This window comes from Drosophila mauritiana, chromosome X, assembly GCF_004382145.1.
Source record: "Drosophila mauritiana strain mau12 chromosome X, ASM438214v1, whole genome shotgun sequence".
Lineage (NCBI taxonomy): Eukaryota > Metazoa > Arthropoda > Insecta > Diptera > Drosophilidae > Drosophila > Drosophila mauritiana.
This window is the reverse complement of record NC_046672.1, coordinates 6,855,308-6,878,982: the sequence shown is the minus strand read 5'-3', so window position 1 is coordinate 6,878,982 and position 23,675 is coordinate 6,855,308. Positions and strand designations below refer to the sequence as shown.

At 36.4% G+C, this 23,675-nt stretch overlaps 1 protein-coding gene across 1 annotated transcript; it reads left to right on the top strand.

The window, feature by feature from the left end:
- Nucleotides 1–162: 162 nt before the first annotated feature.
- LOC117148239 lies at nt 163–22,619 on the top strand. Its single transcript, XM_033315543.1, is given in 9 exon segments — nt 163–235; nt 5,978–6,489; nt 10,428–10,473; nt 12,113–12,448; nt 12,545–12,652; nt 12,723–12,904; nt 13,258–13,478; nt 16,976–17,041; nt 18,674–22,619. Coding segments are annotated over 8 exon segments (2,163 nt in total). The 5' UTR covers nt 163–235; nt 5,978–6,412; the 3' UTR covers nt 19,801–22,619.
- Nucleotides 22,620–23,675: the final 1,056 nt, after the last annotated feature.

Here is a 23,675-nt window from a genome sequence, read left to right as displayed (position 1 = left end):
ATCGAAGGTGTGAAACTTGTCTAAATGGGTTTGTGTATTCGCTAAATGGGTTGTGTCCCGGCTAACGCTTTGTAGAAAATTGACAGTGTGACCAGCCGAGTGCCCAGAAAAATAACCATAACGCGTTAGCACACCGTAAAGCCAACCAAATAGCATAAATTGACCGACGACCGCGAAACGTGCACACTGCTTTGTTGTTGCCGAAGAAGGAAAGTCGCGCAGTGAATTTTTTCTGGTAATTTTTCTTTTCTCCTCCTGACACTCGCCACGTAAATCATCCACACGATCCAAGTGAATAAGTTAAAGCGTTTTAAAAAAACATGACAAAGAAGCTGTTTTGTGTGCCGTGCAGCTGCAGAATAAGTGTGTGAAAAGAAATAAATCCCCAGCGAAAAAACAATACACACACAGAGACACTGCAGTATGTACATATATATTCATATATATATATATATACATACATGCACAGGGTTTCTAGCGTGACGTGAAGTGTATATAACGAAGCGGAATTAAAAGAACACGCAAAAAGAGAAAAGTGGAGAGGAAACGATAGTGGAAAACACGCAGACATTGTGAAAATGCGCATAGATCATATCGCAATTGTAGTAGTACAATTACCAAGAAACCAAGCATTTTTTGGAGTTTTTCTTTTCTTTTTTCAAGTTATACATGTTATATTTTTTTTGCTGTTGGCCTCAAATACATACATATGTACATCTAAACAGAGCGAGTAAAGAGCAGTACTCGCTGTTTTTATTTCTTATTTTTTTTTTTGCTGTATACGGTTTTTTTTGTGAAGTTATTGAGCTGAACGTAGAGTGCAAAAGAGATTAACGAGCCGAAAACATGTTGTAAAATTCCATTCAGCATTTCCCACCACTAGCAACAACAGCAAAGCTAAAGCAAAGCCGTTTTCGCTCACTCTCCCACTCCTTCTCTCTCTCCCGTCCACTCGTTGTTACTTCATATACTAATTTTTTTTTCTGTGTTTGCGGCTTCGTCATTCGCATGTATATATGTGTGTTGCGCCTACGTGAGAGAGCGTGCGTGTGTGTATATGCCCGCAAACGCATAAACATACACGCACACACTTGCAAGGCGATTCATGCGCCTGGCTTACACTTTGTTTTTTCGTTTCCGTTACAGTTGTGTAGTACATAGAAACATGCAAGCATCGCCCAAAAATCATATATACATTATACATTGTATAAACAGTAAGTTGTACATAAAAACAACAGCGTGTGTGTGAGTGCTTAATTTTTTTTCCATTCTAGTATAACTAAATAACTAAGCCCGCTGGGTAAATTGTTTTGTTCGTATACAAACAGCGTTTTGGGGCAAAGAAACAACAAGAGAAACCCAAGGGCAGTATGAAGATATAACGAAAGGTAGGCGAAAAAGACAACAATACACATGCATACAGTCGCGTCCAGTTGTTAAGGGCCGAAAATTCTGGAATAGGTTTCGCTTTACCTGAATGTTTATTGCGTGTCCCTTTTCCACTTCCTTTAGTTCCGCTGCAAATCGACTACCTACATTTACGCATATCCTGTATACATATTACTTCCTGTTTCGCCAACTATTCCACCATGTGTTTCTTGCTGCGCATAAATTGTATTTTTTTGTGATTGCTTTCAATATGTAGATACCTAATTTTTTGTGGTCGACTGTGGCGATCGCCTTACGTCGACGGCATTGCCAGCTGTTATCGTCGAAGGCAGCGTGTTTTGGCTTACACTTACACGTGTGCCCCTGGATAAGATATGGCATATTTTGAAGTTGCCCACAGCATCTGCAATTAAAATAATTGTCAATTATTCGCTGAGTGTTTATATAGCTTTAGTTGGCGACACATTATTTGAAATATCCTCATTAGCGACACGCGCCTTTTAGTTTATGGCTCTCCCTTTTCCATTGAAGATCAGGGATCCTGGATATTTCCAGGCAGGTAGAGAGCGCAATGGAAGATCTTCGCTTTGCTCTCTGTTGTTGTCTCTATCGCACGCTCAGCTGCCGTATTTTCTGTTTTCCAAGTTGCAGCTGGCCGCTGGGTGAGGAGTGGAGTGGTGAGGAGAGGGCAGCTGCATTTGTCTTCACTTCTCTTCATCTCCGCCTCTCCGTGGGTCAATCCCCTTGTTGCTGTTGGCAATGACGTCGCATCGCAACGATCGTTCCGTTCGGTTAAAGCGTATTGGGATATTGGAAATGGCGGTAGCTAGTACTACCCCCACCTCCACCAACGCTCTTAATTCACCTTTCTGCATTCCATTGAGGTCATTCCCTTGCGCAAATTGCACGTTACACAATTCCCATGAGCGTTGCACCCCGTTTTAAACCTTATTTGGTCTTCAGTTAATAAAAGCTTCACCACAGTGGTCTCTAGATAATGCAACTACTTAGCATCGCTATTTAAGAGTATATTTTGTAGCTATGTATGTGCTTATTTCAATGTTTTCATGTCAGATAATATTGAGTTGAATGAAATTGAATACGTCTTTGAAAATATGTTTGTTTCGGTTCCGCAATGTCAAGTGTCTACTGTACTTATTAAGCTCGCACAATGTTTCGAAAAGCATACATACATACGCATTTGGATACACTTGAAATAGCAATAACAAAAGTATAATAACAATCCAAGCGGGCGATCAGCTGGAATGTTCGATGGATCGTTGATTGTGGCTGGCAATGCCGTTGTGATTTTGTTTCAGACCGAGATCCATTCATACACATGCATGCGGGTGCATGACTCATTTTCCCAGCTGAGCGATTGTTAGATGCAGAGATGTGTACATGCGTCTTTGGATATATGTATGTATGTATATATTAGCTCATGTACTTAAATGCGCTTTTATCAGCTGTTTAGCACACACATTCACTCAAGCACTGCATAATAGTGCTGCTCTATTTACACAACTGTGCTCCAAATTAGCCGACTACTGTTATCAAACTGTAAAGTTTTTCTGGCATTTTGTTATTGCTTTACAATTCGCTGGGGCTTTCTCCATCTCTTTCCTTCTTACACTGGCGAAAAATGTCTGCTAAATGGTGTCAATGAAATCAATGGAAGACTGCATTGTTTTGTTTATTATTGTTTTGTAATTATTTACCGCTGTTGTGTATCATTGCATTATTATTTGCTGTTTTGAAGTATTAAACAGTTAAAAGTCACATATTTCAAAATCTTGTCGTAATATTTTAAAATAATTTGTAACTGATTATTTTCAATGTTTTAATATGATACTTTGGATATATTATTACCACGCATTGTGATATCCATTTTCCCCAAAAGTTTTGTGCGTGATGGACTTTCTTTTATTTTGGTTTTTGATTTCATAGTGATTTAGCTTTCACCCATCTGCATATGGAAAGTCTATGGGTCTTCGGTACTCTATTACTTCTGTTTGGATTTTCTTTCATTTCTGGGCTCTCCCATTTTTGGAGAGACCGACCTTCTGGTTACCCTTTTGTATTTTCCCCCACCTTTTTGCTTTTCCCGTATTCACAGCTTGTGACGCTTTTCGTTTCTCTATTTCCGCATTTTCCGTTTTCACGCTGGAAAGCGAGGTACACACTCTGTTTTATATATTTCTGTACATATTTTCATTTTCCTTCCCTGGGCTTCTGTTTTCCTTTCTTTTTTTTCGGCATTTGCTGTATATTGTACATGGGAAAAGAGCAGCCCTCGAATTTGGTGACCGTACCACCCCATTCCAGCCGGCTTTTATTCTGGTTTTTGTGTTTCTGAGCGACCCAATGCGATTTAGGCCGCCCCACCCACTTGGCCGCCGCCCCCTTTTGCGCCTTCGTTTGGCTGCCCTCGTTTTCTCTGGCTCCTCTTCTCCCCCCTTCTTCGCTGCTCGCATCTCTTTCCGCAGCTTCGTATTTTCCATTTTCCTTGTTCTCTGTTTGCCAAAAGTTTTGGTTCCTCATTCGCTTCCCTGAAATAGAAAGCCAGCTCTTGCTCTTCTTTTTGGCTGGGGGATCCCAAAGTGTAGGACGAATACTTATGTATAGGATTTGCTTCCTGCTTGTGGAAAAACAATGGCTAGGGTTTAGGACTCACTGGAAATGGTACTTCTTAAGATTGGAAGTTAATTCATAGTCATTCTGCCTAGATGAATAATAATATCGTACATTGGTCAAATTCATTTGTAATTACCGATAATGATATTAAATACACACTAAAAAAATTAAAAACCAAAATTACACTCAAACCAATACTAAATTATCACTTTGTGTTTTGAGAATTGAACTTCGTTTCTTGGCGTTCGATTAGAGTGAACCAAACGTGCGATTTGAGTGAACCAAACACCTTGACTGTCTTAAAGTTTCTGTTGAAAAATTGTCCACGAATTTTCCTGCAATCTCCGTTCTTGGTATTTTGTATTTCGGGCAGTTCGATTTTTTCCACCCGGCGTTTTTATAAGCGGGGAGGTAAATCTGCATTTTCACCTGCCCCTGTCCGAAATCCTAGCAAAAAGGCAGCTGCAATTGGCCTGCAGGAAAATAGGATCTATAATGGGTTATTTATGGCGAGGATTATGTTAATGGGGATTTAGAGTTAATAGCGATATGACTCTTTGCAGGATTTATATTTAATAATATCAATTGCTCTTGCTTGATTCGACTTTTAATTAGAGTATTGAAACACAATTTTAATTAGTGTTATATTAGTGTAATAGAAATCAATAGGCATTTAACGATAATAGATATAGATATGGAAATAGTATTGTGCTGGCATTGCTTCAGAAACGGATAACGTTTCAATTGCCCAAGTTCAGTTTGAATCTTAATGACCAATTTCATTTGATATGCCTTCTTGGAGTTACTGGAATCGTAGTTTGATACGTTCTAAGAATCTTATTACCTACAGATCAAAAGATGTTCACAGAATTTAAGTCGGGTAGCAATACAAAATGCAGCTTGCTTCCAAGTAATTAACTTGCAGCTTGCCACGTTCCACCTTTCGGCGTTTTCCACCCACCCGGCCCAAAAAATAGAACTATCACCTTGCCGGCATCCAGCTTCCGAGAATGCGGAACATCTGCCTGCCTGCGAAGATCCGCGATCCGGGAATCGGGGATCCGCGAGATGCAGCCGGCCACCCAAGAAAGTACGCCTGGCACACTTCCTAGCGGGATCAATTCGCGGGATCTTAGGTAGCCCACGCGACTGGCACGCGCACCTTGCCTCCTTCGATCTTCTACCTGGCACCCAGACACCGCCCACTCGCCCGGAACCCCTCCGTCGATCCTTAAATAGATCGATGGCCCGCAGGACATCTTCAGTCGAGTTCCACTCGTGACAAGTCCAACTTGTGTCCTCAGATCTTGTGATTTCTTGTGTGTCTTACATTCAATTTGTTGAAAAACGTAACTTTGTGATTATCCCATTATGGATTTCAATTTCGATACTGTGACTCCCTGTTCGACCATGTCGTCTTACTATAACTTTAAGATGGCGAGGTATGTTCTGTTCTATACAATCGCTTGTTTCCTAGTCAAAATATTGTATAAATGCGCAGTTTATTTACTAGTGACTTGTTTAAGAAATCGTTTGCTTTAACTTATGGTATGGCAATCCTGGATAAGCGACTGTATTCAAAGTGTTACGAATTTATGTACTTATTAAGTGTATTTTTAAGCTATAACCTGTGTTAGTGTTTATTCCTTCGGGATCTGCTTAAAAATAATATCTACAACCTTTTCTCTTTTAATGCCTTACAACTCTAGTTTTAAGCACTCACACACACACATAAACTCAGCTCAATGCGTGATACAGTTAACGGAGCGTTTCTCTATTTAGGTATTGGTTTTTCATTGTAGTTCGTTCATTAAATCGCGCAGCACACAATTCACGTCTTTGTCATATTTTTTTTGCCATCATATAAATGTAGAACCACCATTCCACCCCCTCCCCTCACCAAGCTAAGGGAAATTCAATTGATTCTAAACTAAATCGATCAATCAACTCCTAGTACCAACAACAACAACTCTATTAACTCTTCAACTTCTACAACAACTACAACAGCGCGCCTACAAGAACAGCTATAATAAGCACACACTAAGAGAAAACCCCATAGGACTTAAGAGAGGAAAGCACAGTGAGCGTGCACACATGTAAAAAGAGAAACAGAGCAACAGCAATTTTAGTACAACACAAGAAAGTTGATCAGAGGCAGAAGAGAAGAAACAGGAAAACAACAACAACGACAGCAGCAGGCCAGCTGAGAGCGCTGAGCGCCAAAACAATTGAAAGTCGAAGAAGAGATCGATCTAATCTCGATCATCGTTCTTAACCTCAACTCAACTGCAACTCACCTCATCATCCTTTTCCTCTAAAACCGAAACTCACCTTCGCTTGAGGGTGTAATTTTTGTTGATTCGAAAAACACACTCCCAACTCTCAGGATATGTACGGCAACAATAATCCGGGTAGTAACAATAATAATGGAGGTTATCCCCCATATGGCTACAACAACAAGTCGAGGTAACTTTTTAAACTTGCGTTCTCACGTTTCGTCAGCCACATCCACATCACTTATGTTTGATCTTGATACCCATTCGAATTACAATCCCCAATCCCCTCTTCCTTTCCACCCATTCTTTCCCACACATAACACACAAAACGTTAAGATGATACAGTGTTTACCTAATTTTTTTTGCTACCCATACCTCTTTGGCGAACGAACAAAAGACCAACCCAACCTTTTTTTGAATAGTTTGTACGAAGAAGAAAATTTCTTGTTGCTGGAAAACAGTTTGCAGTCAACGTTATTATTTCGTTTAGATTTAGACTTATTGGTTATGAAAGTTCAAGTTATTTGCTTGTTCAAAATCTCTTTTACTAGCAAAACTTGTCGGTGTATGTGCATTGGTATTTGTGCAGGGAAGGATGTCGATTGACAGTTGATAAAATCTTGAGATTGTTATCGATTTGCTGTCGATGTCGCCGGCAAAAAAAAGAAGGAAATCATATTGAGTGGTGTTCGTCCCCCTATTCATTCTTCATTCACACACCTACACATTGTTTTAGTTTTAGTTCACTTGATTCTTCTTTTTATTTTTGCGCTCTGATATTATCAGAGAAAGAATGAAAAACAACGAGAACAGCCACAGGAATGGATAACAATAACCGCAGCAACAACAAGGAGGATTTATATAAGTATAATTAAATGTTACATGTGCTAGATGGTGCAATCAATGATAACAGAAAACCAATAATCGATTAAATACAAAGGGCAATTAACACAAACGAATACACAAACACATTGATAGCGAACCAAAAGCAGCAAAAAACAGTCAATCGTTTTAAGGGGAACAGCCCGCCCCTGAAAAGCTCCGCTCCCAATTGCAAATTCATTGTTTGTTTTTTCTTAGAAAATGTTACTTTTGTTTCAAGCAATCCTCTATAAAAAGGTGTTCTTTTTTGCATTACATAGGAATCCCCTCATTAGTTGTATTTACCATATAAATCGTTCGATCTAGTTGTTACGTTTGCGTTGTGCCATTTTTCATAGCATACATTCATGCGCTCGCATTTATCCCACACTCGCACACACTTTCACTTTGAATCAGCTGATCGTCGTCTGCGTGTTTTCGTAATCGCGACATGCCTTATTTTTGTCCTATATTTACAGTTGTATGTGATAAAAGATAAGCAATATGCAAAAATGTTAACCGATCAACGTGAAACAACGTAATGTAACGCAATCTTCCATATTTATATATAAATATATATATACATGAACCATTTATAAGATCGAACTGCATTTACAAAGACCGAACGTGCGCCATGTTTGGGCCATCAGATGCGTTTTGATTCCGCTGGGAATCGGAACTTGATATATCTCTTACATAAACACGCGTAGAACAAGGCAGATACATGTATCCGTATCTGGGCAATTCGTTTGTGGCAAGAGGATTATAGAAACGGCCTTAAAACGTTCTCATCGTGCGGATTGTGCAACCTAAACAGTCTCACAATGTACCGGTAAATGTTCTTAAAACTCTACCTCTCTCTTTTATATTATTTTTTGTCTCTGTTCTTAAACACTTACTGCTTGGCGTAACTGTACCAAAAAAATAAGTACTTTTTTTGCCTTAAATGCCTTTTATTTCGTTATTTTCGGTCAGTTTTTCTTTTCTCGCCTCGCTATCCATATATCTTCCATCGCCACATCGTCATTAGTACGTAAGCCTTAAGTTTTGCATAAGAAATGACAAATTGACTGTTTTTTGCTGCCAAAAAAAAAAATGAAAAGCGGGGTCAAGAAGTGGTCTGATTTCTATAATGATACTCCTAGGGCATAAAACAAATGGAGAAAAAGCAGAAACAGCGTCATTCGTGACATTTTTATGAGCAGCTTCTTCTTTCCTCTTTTTTTGGGGTCGTATAATTTATGGCACATTATTCAGCAGTCGATGAAATGTAAACAGAGCAGCCACAGAGGGCACCCTCTCCAAATTTAGTGCATCACGTGCTGTGCGAAAATTGTGTCAGGACCTTGACATGCAGTAGCCTTAAGTTATGTACGTATGGTTGTCCTTTTTCCACGCACGTGTTGGGAGATTTTACAGTTTATAACTAGCCTTAAGCACCGGTTGTTGTTGTGGTTATTGCGTCGCCATCTCACTCTTGCCCCATCCCAACCCCTAAGTACCCAACATATTCCAATGCATATAGCCGACAAATTGCCTTTGCCCCCAAAGTTCTCTCATTCTCTATATTCCTGTGCTGACCATCTCTCTTCCTCTTGCGAGAGTATCAGCAAAAATGAATAAAAGCCAAAAGGCAAATACAAATGCAACATTTGCTCAAGGTCATAAAATGCCGAGCAAAACTACAAATACTAAAACATCAAACCGCAAGCAGAGCAGCAGCAGCATCGCATCAATCAACAATATCAACAATCAACACCAGCGCAGAGTGACCTTGCCAACGCATATCTGAGATTTTAAAGTGGCACTCTTTTTTTTGCATTTTTTTTACTGTGCAATATGAAAATAAAAGCAAAATTTCCAAAGAAAACAGAGTGACTTTATCAACGTGTAATTGAGAACTTTGTGCCCTACCTTTTTTTTTTGCATATTTTTTTACTGTGCAATATGAAATCAAGCTCACGAATTTGGTGTGACCTTGCCAGCGAGTATTTGAGGTTTCCTAATCTCACTTTTCTTTTCGTACACATTGTGAACAAACACACACATACCCCCGAAAAACACCCAACTCATAAACAAGAACCAAAACTCCCTTTCAGCAAAAATTATGTAACGCCCATCATCTACGTTGTGCCGCAGCTGAATTTAATTGTGTGTAGACATTTTTTTTCACAGCCCAGAAAGAAGCAGAGCCACCATTATCACCGAAAAGCGAAAGACACTCACTGACTCTTAAGATAGTATGTAGTTTTTATTTGCACGGGGGGGCAATGGCGCCAGCTCCGCCCCCCATGGTCTCCTCGCCAACGAAACGCAATGTTTTTGAATCGAGGACACCTCCAAAGCCCTGTAAGTAACAAGACTCTAAGACTACTAAAGCCAAAGGCAAAAACCAAATATATAATAATATAATGAAAAAATATTGGGGAAACAGCTTGTTGTACAATACTATAAAAATCAATATAAGCCCTAACTTAGACATAAATGTATGAACCACATATGATATGCAGCCAAAATTCGACGTGGGAAGAAACGACGATGTCCGAAACTATAAAAAAAAAAACACATTCCTTTTTGTTAATGTGATGAAAAAGTGCCAAAAGTGATTATTTTTTTGATTTTTTTAAAGTGAAAATGTGCTCCAACCACAAAGTGTCCGATATGGGTTACTAGTATAGTCCCATGATTATTTTTTTTTCTTTTTTTTCGGTGATTCGAAAGTACAAAAAAAAAATACATCATGCTTTTCTTAAGTGCCAATATTTAAAGTGAAAACAATTGTTTTCACCTTAAGGCAAAGGGGGTTTTGTAGAATTTTACGGTTGAATATAACTGGGGGATCGTTTGAAGGGTCAGTCTAAGTTATATTCTCCAAGAAACTGCAAAATCGTCACATCAATATTTCTCAATTTTTTTTAAGAACCACTAATGGTTTTCTCATTCAAATTAAACCTAAGTCTTTAGCTAATTTGCACACGAGTCAGTTTACTGTACTCTGCAGCAAGTTTTCAAAACTCATTAGTCATAAGATTAAGTTAGTAGTAAGAAAAGTATTGTTAAATCATCCAGCGCCAAAACATTTCTTAATCATTTTTAAAATATTTTCAAAATGGCTAAATAATATAAGTAAATTGCGCTTTATACATTTAATTTTGATAATTTTAAATTGTATTTTACCTTAACCAATAACCGACAACACAATCATTTCTATGAGATCTAATTGATATTTTCTTTTCCCCAACGAAATGGAATCGATCCATCGTACAGTGGTGGACGTGGATTTGGGATGTCCCATTCTCTGCCATCCGGAATGGTTAGTATTCATCACATTTATATACTCATTCTTACGCCTGAAATTTATAATTATTGTTAGCGATAAATTTCCATTTTCAATTGCATGAAAGCAATCAATTAAAGAACAATGAGGAAAAAGCTATTCATTTGAAACCAAATTCAAGGCAATGCATTTGATATTGACTGACTTTTGTATTTTGTTTTGTTCGGTTTCGTTTTTGATAATCATAACAATAATAATAATATAAATTTTATGCCTTTTACTATTAATAGTTGTATGTTATTGAGTTTGTCTCATGAACGCTCTGGGGACACACGCTTTTGAATAACAAATAAATACTAAAAACATAACTGAATTATTTTATGGATGCTGAACAATTTCACTTTGGTTTATTGATAATGATAAAAATCAAATTAACAACTTAAAGTTTGCAATTTAAACAACAAAAACTAAACAAACAAATACATAATAAACATAAACCAAAGAAAACTCAAATAGCAACGACAACACAAACAACTTATAAATATACATAACCCTTAAATAAAATAATCTAAACAAAGAACACACAGAAATACAAACGCCAAGCAAAAATACTCAACTCACCTGCATGAGCCATGAAAAGCAGAGACAGTTTTTAAATGAAATACCTTTAGGTATCGCCCTGTCACATTGTCCGTTTTCATATCCGTTTCCGTTTCCGCCTCAGCTTTGGCTTCCGTTTAGCGTTTTGCGCACTCTTTACCACACAGAAAACAGACTAGCAAAAATATTGGACACACTTGACGCCATTGCATTAGATGACACCAAAAAGTGGGCATTTAATATAACAAAATAATCCATACCATTTTATGCATAGCTAAATCACTTCATGATCATCCCAAGCACATTAAAAAAAAATAACACTTATTAAAAAAAATCTATATTGATCGGTTTCTGGCTCATATATTTTTGCCTCGCACTGTATTTCTCCTACGTTAATGACACAGACCCTCAGAAAACACACCTTCAAAGAAATACTTAAAGAGACTTAACACAACACACTAAAGAAAAACTCAAGAAAAATGAGAAATTATGCATTTCTTGAAATTCCGTATTTTTTTCTTTGGTTTTTGCAACCCTGTGAATGCCGTTTAGCTCACACATACAAATACACACACGGAAGTACAGTGAAGCAAGAGAATGTTTCGATTTAATGCTTAAATCAAAAATCAAATACAATTCAAAATCGCTGCACTCGAGTTTCAAGCACGCCCTTAAATCTAACCAATGTGAAATTCAAAGAACTAACGTTTTTTCGCGAGATTTGCATTTGGAATATTGTTACCGTTAGCGTTTTTGTCGTAGATTTCTACGTTTTAAGCCACTCCGAACCTTCGCCAACCACCTCATCCACTAAGCAAGTTGTGTGTTGTTGTTGCTGCCGGCAAAAAGCAACGATCGATATATGTATGTGTCTATATCGATCTCCAGAACTCGAGAATTATAACAACCAAGCAGCAGCAGCCAGTCAAACCGTACCGAACCGAACCAAACCATCCAATCCAATCAATCTACTAATAATTAACCCCAAGACAAGCGAAATGAGGCCTTCTCACAACACTAGAATATCTTTGTATGGTTAATCTGATTACAGTCACGTTATGCGTTCTCGCCACAGGATACAGAATTTTCATTTCCAAGTTCCTCGTCGCGTCGTGGTTACAACGATTTCCCCGGCTGCGGCGGCAGCGGCGGAAATGGTGGGAGTGCCAACAATCTAGGGGGCGGCAACATGTGCCACCTGCCGCCGATGGCCAGCAACAACTCGCTGAATAACCTCTGCGGATTGTCGCTGGGCAGCGGTGGTAGTGATGATCTCATGAACGATCCTCGGGCAAGCAACACCAACTTGATTGTCAACTACTTGCCCCAGGACATGACCGATCGCGAGCTGTACGCCCTATTCAGAGCCATTGGACCCATCAACACGTGCAGAATCATGCGAGACTATAAGGTAAGCGTCTTTTCTCCAAATATGTCAGATAGCTGATATCTCCATCTTCTCAAGAAAATACAAACAAACTAAATCTCAATTTTTATCACCCGACAGACTGGCTACAGTTTTGGTTATGCTTTCGTGGACTTCACATCGGAAATGGACTCGCAGCGTGCGATTAAAGTGCTGAATGGCATCACAGTGCGCAACAAGCGGCTTAAGGTGAGATCTTGAAAGCATTTAAGTCAGGCAAAGACTTAGATAACTAATCCATTTCATTATTTTCGAACAGGTTTCCTATGCTCGTCCCGGCGGAGAATCGATCAAGGACACCAATCTGTATGTGACCAATCTGCCGCGTACCATAACCGACGATCAGCTGGACACGATCTTCGGCAAGTACGGTTCCATTGTGCAGAAGAACATCTTGCGTGACAAGCTCACAGGTCGTCCTCGTGGTGTGGCCTTTGTTCGGTGAGTGCCCAATAAAGTTTACTATGGTTAAGATGTGCAATCAGAAGACTAAGGTGGTCTGTTCATGCCCACAATCCAGGTTCTCTGAGTCGAACATTCTGTTTTGTCACTAAAACTTCATTTGGAGTAACATAAGTGCTTCTGTATCGAGTTAAACGTTGGAAGTATAGAATTTGTCGACTCGCAGAACCTTTGAATGTATCCCTTTGGCCAATTGTATTATGTTTTCCCCTTATTATTTCGACACCCGGCTCATTATGTTTTCTTTCTTTTCTCTCATTTTTATAAACCATCGCTCATTTGCCATCATCTACTATGGTGTGTTATTTCGATCGATAAATCAAACTATGCAGGTACAACAAGCGTGAGGAGGCCCAGGAGGCCATTTCGGCGCTGAACAACGTAATACCCGAGGGCGGATCGCAGCCGCTGTCCGTCCGGTTGGCTGAGGAGCACGGCAAGGCGAAGGCGGCCCACTTTATGTCGCAGATGGGCGTGGTTCCAGCTAATGTCCCACCGCCGCCACCACAGCCGCCAGCACATATGGCCGCCGCATTCAACATGATGCACAGAGGTAGATCAATTAAATCACAGCAACGCTTCCAAAACTCGCATCCCTATTTCGATGCTAAAAAGTTTATCTGAAATACAAATATCCAGAAACGAATACAAGATGAAACACACAAGCCACACACAAAATAAAATCAAGAGCGATCTGCTGGGTATATAGTGAATACATATATACCAATTAATCTTGAGAATGTTTACATCTGAACCCCTTGATTCATTTTGTTTCTCTTGGTATTTCACAAACAACAACAACAAAACAGCAGGCTACGAAAAACAATCCAACCAACAACAAACATAACACTAACAACCAACAACAATATGAATGCATACTTAGTTCTATTATTTGCTCTTATTTCGGTAATTCGTAAATAATTCAATTTATTGTTGCAATTTCGCAGTTCATATATATTATACTAATATATATGTCGTATATTTTGATTAAAGAAAAAAACAAGAATTGAATTGTATTAAAAGTTTTTAGTGTAATTGAAAAATATAACAAAACTAAAAAAAAAATTAAAAATAATCATTTGGAAAACGTAAAAAAAAGTAATTTTTAGATACTAACCTACAACTAAAAAGAGAAAGGAAAATATCACGTTTTTTTGTTTAGGCTTAAATCTTAAGCTTTTCTTTCACAACTTTGACAACAGAACACACAACTACACACACACACACACAAAACCAGGCGAATCGGTAAACTAGCACTTCAAGGTTCACGTAAGAGTGTTAGTCGAAAACCATTTTTTTTAAACATTTTTTTTATGTGTGTGTTTTCCAAAGCGGAAAATTTTTTTTTCCCGGATACAGCACAATAACAAAACGTAAAGCTGCAATTTTTTTATAAAAAAAAATACACCGAAATGCACATAATGAGTAATATACATTAACAACAAAGAGATAAACCAACCAAGGACTGAATCGATACCTAACTAAAAAGCAAGAAAAGCATAACCCACTAAAAAAGATGATATATCCTTCTTGAACGAAGCTAAAGAGTGCAATTTTTTTTGATCCTAGTATTTTTTTGTTAATTTTTTTCCCGTTTACACAAAAGACTGGTGCGAGACAACAGAAGATTAAACAAACATTGCAATCAAGCAATCAGAACTGAATTATAAAAGTAAAACAACTCACGATATAAAATACAAATCTAAAGGAGTAAAAATTACGAAAGCGTTGCCGAGCATTAACCTGTAACCCTTTTAGATCCACTTACCTCTTCAGCATCTTCAGATCGCATCAATAATATTGAAATCGAATCACACCCTTTTTTTTGGTTTTAATTTGCCCATCTCTACCAGCGACAACAACTACAATCTACTGCAAGATAAACAACATGAAAAAACAAGAAAACTTAAATATTTCTGTTTTTCAACTGATATCTTCTATCATAAAGTTTTTCCCATATATCGACAAAAACGAAAAACACAAATAATTAAAAAAAATCCCCTATTTAGATATACTTATAATATACATATATATTTCACTATATGAAACCTATTCTATAAAATAGCGTTAAATTTTAATAATTATTTAGTTTGTAGTGCGTTAAAAGCATTTCAAAACAAAAATCAAGTATATAAAACAAAATCCCGAACGTGTGACCAGAGAAACTGAATATAATAAATGGCGAAAAGCAAAACAAACATAAAACCAAAAACCAAAATCGCAAATTTTTTTTATTTTTTTTCAAGTTCAAGCTAATTTGAAAAAATGCAGTGTTGGAAAAAGCCCAGATGCATCTGGATCTCATATACTTTACAACGGGAAGTTTTTCTCCCATACTCCTTTCACTATTTTTTTGTTTTTCTTTTTTATTTTTGATATTGCTTATCTGCCTTGTGTGAGTGTGTGTGTGTGTGTGTGTGAACGATTGTACGTGTGCTGTGGGACGGCAACTAGGAGTTGGCAGGATATCACCATTCCCCATCTACCACGCGTGCGTGCAAGAGGGTGCGAACGAGAGCGCGAGTGCAGATTTCCCGTTACAGTTACAGTACCCAGGCACAAGAGACAGAGAGAGGCGGACGACTGTGTGACAGACAGAGACACTGTGAAAGTGATTAGAAAGAAGTGAAAGGCGCATGGTAAGTATGCGCGCACTCAACCGAAACGATAACGGGGTGCTGCCAAAAGTCACACAACCACCCCTCTAAAAACGAACCTCTCAGAACCCCTCTCATATACCACCATCTTTTTTTTCTATTTTTTTAATGTGATTTTTTTTATGAATGGATTGAAATATCAACGATAAAATAGACACGAAACTATAACCATATTGATGTCTCTCTCTTTTAACCCATACACCCCTTTATCGATTCCAGTGCAAAAAGGAAACAAATATTTTTTTAAACTTTTTTTGCCAGTGTATTTCATAATAACATTTTCTTCAAGTGAAAATTGTGTGCTAAGCTGTTATTTTTTTTGTTACTCATCTCTGCCTAGTGCTCTCAAACAAAAAAAAAATCGAAAAAATCGCATAATCAAATTTATTTTGTATATTTTTTTCCGTGTCAGTGATTCAGTGTGGATATTTAAGGAATCAATTTTATATATTTCTATAATTAAATTTACAATCATTTCTACTAAAACCAAGCAACAAATGTGCAAAATTATTCGAACTTATTTGTAGATATTGCTAACCCTCCATACATTTTTTTTTGAACCTTACATTTACTTACATTTTTGATGGCTTTTTGTTGTTGTTGTTTTCCATTTTATCAAAATATCATTTGCATTGTTTACTTTGAGTGATTTAGGAAATAGCTAAACAAATTTATTGGATATTATCTTGACCTTTATATAAAAATGCTATGTTTGGGGAAAAAAACACATTTTATTCAAAACAAAAATGGGAAATATTTGTAAAAGATTAATAACCTATCATATGCGTAAATTATTGTATTTATTGTTATCAGACAGAACGCAACATTTTGTGTTAAGCTTGAAAAGTATAATACGATATCTTTGCAATACAATGGTCATAGTGAAAAGGTGTTAACGATTCCCCTGATCAATGGCAAGAGTATCTTTGAACTTCGGAATTGTTCGCCGAAGACAGTTTAGATTTAAATTACTCACTTTTAGTTTGGTTTAATTTTTTTTAGCTTGACTTTAGTTATTGGTGTCCCGATTTCAAGTTCAACCCGTAGTTTGTGTTTCTTATTGTATTTCGCATTTGTTGTTTCCAAGCCGTAGATACTCTATTGTACTTTTATCTACTCACAGAACTAACCCAGAACTGGTCGCTTTTCCTTCCTCAGCCGAAGGAAAAACGATCGACTCATCTCATTTTTATTGATTGTTGTTGACAAAAAAAATGTTAAAAAATAAAGAAAAGACAAGATCTTGATAATTAAATAATCTCCATAAAAAAAAACAATCTTTATTCCCCCATTTCATCCAAAACCAAGCAACCCTACAAAAAACTCAATATGCGCCGCAACTAATCCAAGTTGTACAATTTTTTTTTCGTTTTGTTCCTATTTTTCATTATAGACGGAGCTATGGAAAAATTACGCTCATTATTCGATGCTATATGCGATGCTATCTTTGGTCTCGATAGTAATTATTCCTTTTTTATATAATTATATTTCTAATTAACTACTCCTAGTCGTAAACTAGCATAGTTTCTTGTTTTTCTGCCGCAGAAAAGCAAATAATTATAGAACTTTTTATTTGTTGAGAGCCCTTAAGACAGATCTAGCCGAGAGATCAAATAACAGAGTCCATAATTTATATAAGTAGAGTCTATCAAGAAGAGAGCACACCTACACTGCCACACACACAACACACGCACACTCATGCGCTCCCACATAATTGAGAAGATGGAAAAGAAATGTTCAATTTCAGTTTTTAAATTTCTCATCAATCTATATAAAATATATATATATTTATAATGGAAAAATACTTGAAAAATAAGCCGAATTTTCTTTTTAAAGCGTGCCATGTTTTTCGTTATTACTTTCTCTCATGTCATCATCCAGCTACTAAACCATCTCTCTCTCTAAAAAATGGATTTAGTTACAAGACTAAACTTTTGGCTCCTTGGCATTTGCTCTAACGCTTTTTTCTTTTCGAGCATCTTCTCGGGACTTAGAGCGTGGAAAAGTTCCAATTGAAAAACTGCCAAAAAAAAAAATTGTACTTCTAGATCACCCCCGATTCGAACTCAAATTGAATGAAAACAAAAAAAAAACTAAAATTAAATTTAAAATTCTAATGCTGGCCTTCCCAAGAGTTAAACTGCTAACAAAACAACCTGTGTTTGCTTGTGCTTAATATTCACCCCTTATAAAAACTAAAACCGAGATCTCTTAGAGCCCCTCGTTTTGAAAATTTTGTTTAGTGTTTTTCATTAGATTATCGTTTAATCCAAAATCCCCTAACGGTCTGCTTTGTCTGCCCTGCGAACTCCTGTTACTTCATCAAAGTTATCCAGTTCGTAAATGTTTCTCGCTAAAAAAAATTAAACTAAACCAAAAACCTGTTTAAATCTCCAACTAGATATTTTTTAACAACTATATAAGACATGTTTTGCTTGCTAATGTTCTTTGAACGCACTTGAATATTTGTATGTGAGTGTTTGACTTACGCCCACAGATCAGTCACAACATAAACACACATAAATAGACCATCACCAGATCAGTCATCAATTTATTTTGATAACACCAATCCAAGTCCCCGTCCCATCCCAATAGTTCCACAAAACTGAAATGGAAACAGAAAACATGGCACGTTTAATGAAAATTACGAAAACCCTTTAATCGTGTGTCTTATCGAGTGGGAAATCCTTTGTAATCAAAAAACAAATAAATATAACGCAATTACAAAACTTCAGCTTAAATTAAAACTACAAATCCCTAAAGTAAACCAAAAGTAACAAAAATACAAGAAAACAAACAACAATAAACACTAACCCAACACCATCTAAATCAAGAAGGCAAACAAAACTCTCTAAACAAATACTAAACCTAATTAATCTCTCTCACCTAGGCTAGTTAAATCAGGGCTCTACCAAAACGAAGGGATAGTTATATATTAAGTTATATTAAGTTTAAGTCTTTTTTTTTTAAGTTTTTTTTTTTTCTAATTGTTCTTAGATACGCATGATACCTTAAAATACTATTGAAACATTATACTAATAATTTTTTTTTTTTAACCTTTTCTTTGCTTTCGCACCTTTTATCAATCTAGGCGAAAACTTTGCCGATTTGCTTGACGGATTGTACCGTAGGAAGTACCATTATCCTTACTTATAATTGACACCGCAACAGCAGCAGCAACTACTACAACATCAGCAGCAGGCGTTGGGCTTCACCGGTAGCTCCAATAATAGTATTGGCAATGGTAATGGCAACGAGAACAACATGCTACTTTACCACCAGCAATACCATCAACAACAAACACAACAACAACGCCTGGGCAATGTTGCTGCTCACAATATAAGTCCAAATGGAAGCAACAATAACATTAACACATCGAACACCAATAACATTAACTTCAATACAATACGTCAGAATGGAGTTGCTGCTCTTCACTATCTTCAGGAACAATTGCAATTGCAACAACCGCAGGATCAACAATCACAGCAACAGCAGCCATTGACTATGCCATCTTCGCCGCCGTTTCAACAACAATCACGCCAATCACACCACAATGGCAGCAGTAGCAGTCTGGGCAATCAGTTGCTTGCCATAAGCAACAACAATAGCTTCAATAATAATTCCAATCACTCCAATAGTTTTACTGGCAATTACAGCAACGGTAGTGCTTTCACCAGTAACGGTGCCATTAGCAGTAGCAACTTTACCAACAATCCCACAAGCAGTGGGAACTTCACCAACAACCCAACAACCAGCAACCCCACAAGCAGTGGCCACTTTGCCAGTAATTTGGCTGGCAGCAGCAACTTCACCAACCATCTTTCTGGCAGCAGTAATTACACCAACAGCAACGGAAATTTCACCAGTAATGCAGCTAGCAGCAGCAACTTCTCCAACAATGCAGCTAGCAGCAGCAATTACAACAAGAACTGCAGCGGCGACATCGTTGGAAACAGCGATCCCGACAGCTGTAGCAAACACACCACAAACACTAATAATCACCACACTTCGCCGCAGCACTTCAGTTTTAATATGTCAACGACTGAACAAGAACTGCATCAGCAGACACTCAAGTTGCAACAGCTGCAACTTAACAACAGCTTCAACAACACCACAGCAGCTTCGACAACATCAGCGGCTGCATCAACTTCCACTTCAACAACGGCAACGGCATCATCCACAAACTCCGCAAATGTCGGATTTTTATGGCGTACATAACCAGAGAGTTGAGAAGCGTATGATGAAGGCAATCTTCAAATTAAAAATTATATATAAAAAATTTATATATAGAAAACTATGAATACCTTATATTGATCATCGTAGTATCAGCATTCATCGAAACCATATACAACAACCGAAACTTTTATGTTCTCAAACCACAAGAATTAATTTACTATTTTTTTTGTATGTTCCTCACTTTAACCCATATGTTGTAGTTGGTTTTTTGTGCTTTTTTTTTGGGAGGAATTTTGTTGTAACTAGCTCTAAGGCAAGACACGTATATGTATACAAATCATAAATAATTATATATATACATATATATATATATATACATAGAATGAAAAATCGACGAAGATCTTTTTTTGCTTAAACTTAGAGAAAAAACCTATGAGAAATACATTTTTTTGTCACATATTTATAACGTATAATCATAACGAAAACGACAAAATATATTATATAAACACACATATATATCTATACTATATAACATACTTATAGGCGTGATGACATAAGCTCCGATTGTTTTTTTTTCTGTCTGAAACTGATTTTTTTGGCGCGAACTATGCCGCAACAATGTACACGGCCATCGTGTATGTTTATAGCTGAAGTTAATCCAGATATATGAATATATATTATTTTTTTTCATAATTTATAAATCCAATTTTTTTGTCTATATTATACGTAACGAAACGGCTAAAATGACTGGACATGCTCAAGTTTTCAGGCTGTTTATTCATAACATATAAAACGAAAACATACAACTTAGCTAGAAATATGCTTGAGTAGGCGAAGGAGAAAGAGAATCAGACAAAATTACAATACAAATCCAATTTTTTTCATAGCTATAATGAATATGTTTTTTTTTTTGAATAAGTATAAACACTTTTCATGAAATCCATTTTTTTTATTAGTTTATTAAACGAAACAACTTGAGCATGTAACAGCAAGAAAAACAAAAGTAACATTCAAAAAGCGACTAACAAAGAAACGTGATAAATAGCCCGTCAAAACGAAAATCAGAGGAAACCGAATGGGAAAGATAAAAGAAAAAATAGAGACACAATCGAAACTAACGAAAGAAAAACACGTAAAATCACAGGAGTGACTTGGTTTGATTGCCTAAAAAACGCATGGATAACGTTTTAACTTTTAATTTGCTTTACATACTTTTCGAAATTCTAAATTGGCCAGTCACTCCTCCAGCAGGCAAGAAATATTTTTTCGGTGTAGGTAAATAAGTAAATGAAAGAACCTTAATTTTGTTACTACAATATATGCGATGATCCTTTTTGCAAAATTCTATCAATACTTTTATGAATTTCTTATAATCAAGCAAAAAAATTGTGAAAAAAATTTTAATTTGTTAAAAAACAGAAAAAAATCAGAATTTCAAATTTATTTTATTATTTTATTACCATGTCTCTGGCTTAAAACAAATCGTACAAGAAAATAAGAAAAACCAATATTTAAGGAAACTTAATAAACATATTCGACACAAACCACACTACCCCTGAGTTTTCTTTTTATTTAAACCTATGATTAAGACTAAAAAAAAAACTCTGTTCAAAAAGATTTCGTTTTTCCCCAGTTTGTGTGACACATATGTCAACGAATTAAGAGTAACAAACAACAATTAGACTTAAGCGAAACATGCAGAAGGAAAAGTTAAGATGCAGACACACAGTAAACACATACAGCTTGGTTGTGCTGAATACTAAATATAGCGATTCAAAAACATTAACAAATTAGATCCGACAGTGCGCACTAGTGAATGCAAAAAATTATATACAAAAGCGAAAGCGAATATTGAATCACTATGCAAGCGACATTCATTCTAAAGCCCTCCAGTCGGGAAGGCGGCGTCGAACTCACTTAAATCGAATGCAAATAGTCTCAACCAAAGTAGCCTTAGTGAGTAAGCGGATATATACATAACGAATATCGGATTAATCGGAAGGAGAACTCATACAATGCATATGGCACCTTAGCATGCTGTCGATTGTCTCGTGTAACTAGATTAAGCCAAGGCAAACCAAAAGTAAATATTAATTAATTTTTGGAAAGCGAAATGAGGGAATAATTTTTGTGACTATTTTTTGAGCATGTGACGAAACGCAAATCATAAACGAACTTGATTTTTTTTTAATGAGACAGTTTTTTTCTCGTAATTCTTTAGAACATTTTTTTTCTTTACTCATAAGAAGCCAAGCTAATTTTGTTGTAATACCGAGACCGAAATGTAGGCGCAGCAACTGAATAGAATTTTTTTTGGTAATTTTAATAACTAACATTGTAGAACAAGGTAACCTCACAGAAAACCTAATCGCAAATACATTTAAAATGTTGTTCAATAATAACTTAAAGCATGAAACGTGTTAAGTAACGGAATATATATTATACATTTTTTTATATCGAAGTAAATGTGTCTAGAAGGTAATAATCTTTTTTATAAAGAAAAACCAAAATACCAGAAATATGCATACAATTTTTTTTCTAGCATAAGACAAAACGTTTTTTATATAAACATATTATACAAGAAAACCAAAAAAAAAAAACTAACTAACAAACGACTTGAAAAGAACCTCAACCAAGCGGAGATTATGGAGACCCCAGATATAGGTTCAGATTCAGATAGATTTATTCTTTTTCTGCTTCCGTTGAAGGAGTGATCGAAGTTAGGCAGATATAGGCGCTTTATCCTATGAAACTTTTTGGTATTATTTCGTGGTTTCAATTTCGACCATCTATCTATCTGCTCTATTCCCAAATTACCCAAATGTAGTGCCCCTAGTAGCGCTCATCTTTCATCTAAAAAATAAAAAAATTTAACAAAAAAATAATCACCGACAAAATATATACAATTCAAAGAATACAAAAATGAGACATACATAGATTTAAACAAATGGCAACTACCAGGAGGAGGAGATACGACCGCCCGTTGAGGTGAAGTCAGTTTTTTTTTGCATAGTGAGATTAGCACTAGATCGGATGGCGATGATTGTATTTGAAACGTGAACTGCCCTATGAAAGATTTTTTAAAAACCGAACACCAACTTAGACGACAGAAAACAAAAAACAGAATAAAATACAGATTAGGTAAAGAAGAAAATCGAAAAGAAAGAATACTATAAAATGCCTACAAATAAATGCATACCTAAAAGCAATATACATACATACATTCATACATAGAACAAGTTTAGTGGAACAAAACAACAGTTTAAATAGCAAGCAACAAACAAAGGGAATATATTCGACAAAACAATTATATTAACTATACCGTATACAAAACGTACATACATATATATATATATATATTATAAATATTAAGCCCCGAGCGGAAATTTTTTTGAAATAACTAAATATTTAAAAGTAATAACGTAATGTAACGAAAAATACCGATTAAACGACACACACACAGACAGCAGACAGACTCGTAAAATGTTCGTAGTCCGTAAAACTACACAAGAAAATGGGAAAACCAATAAGAAAAACTTGAATTTTAACTCGTTTATACAAAAACACATATATACATATATTAAACTAGCAGCTAATTGTTGTACTTAAGAATGTCACATTACAAGAAGAGCAAATAAACGAAAGAACATTTAAAATTCAAACAGAACGCAAAAGTAACGGTCGTTTTCATAGAGATGGGATCTTTTCAATGGAGCAGTGCGCTTAACAGAATGTGGCAAATTAACAGCGTGGATTCTATAACAGCACGCTGCACTCGATAACAGCGATCGGTAAAGTTTTTATAAATCTTGTAGATTATTAAATTTTACGGAAGATCATTATAAGATAAAAAAAATCACCAATTCTTAACGCCAATCGATCCGTCATTTTGATCGAGATCAGCGAGGTACGACTTT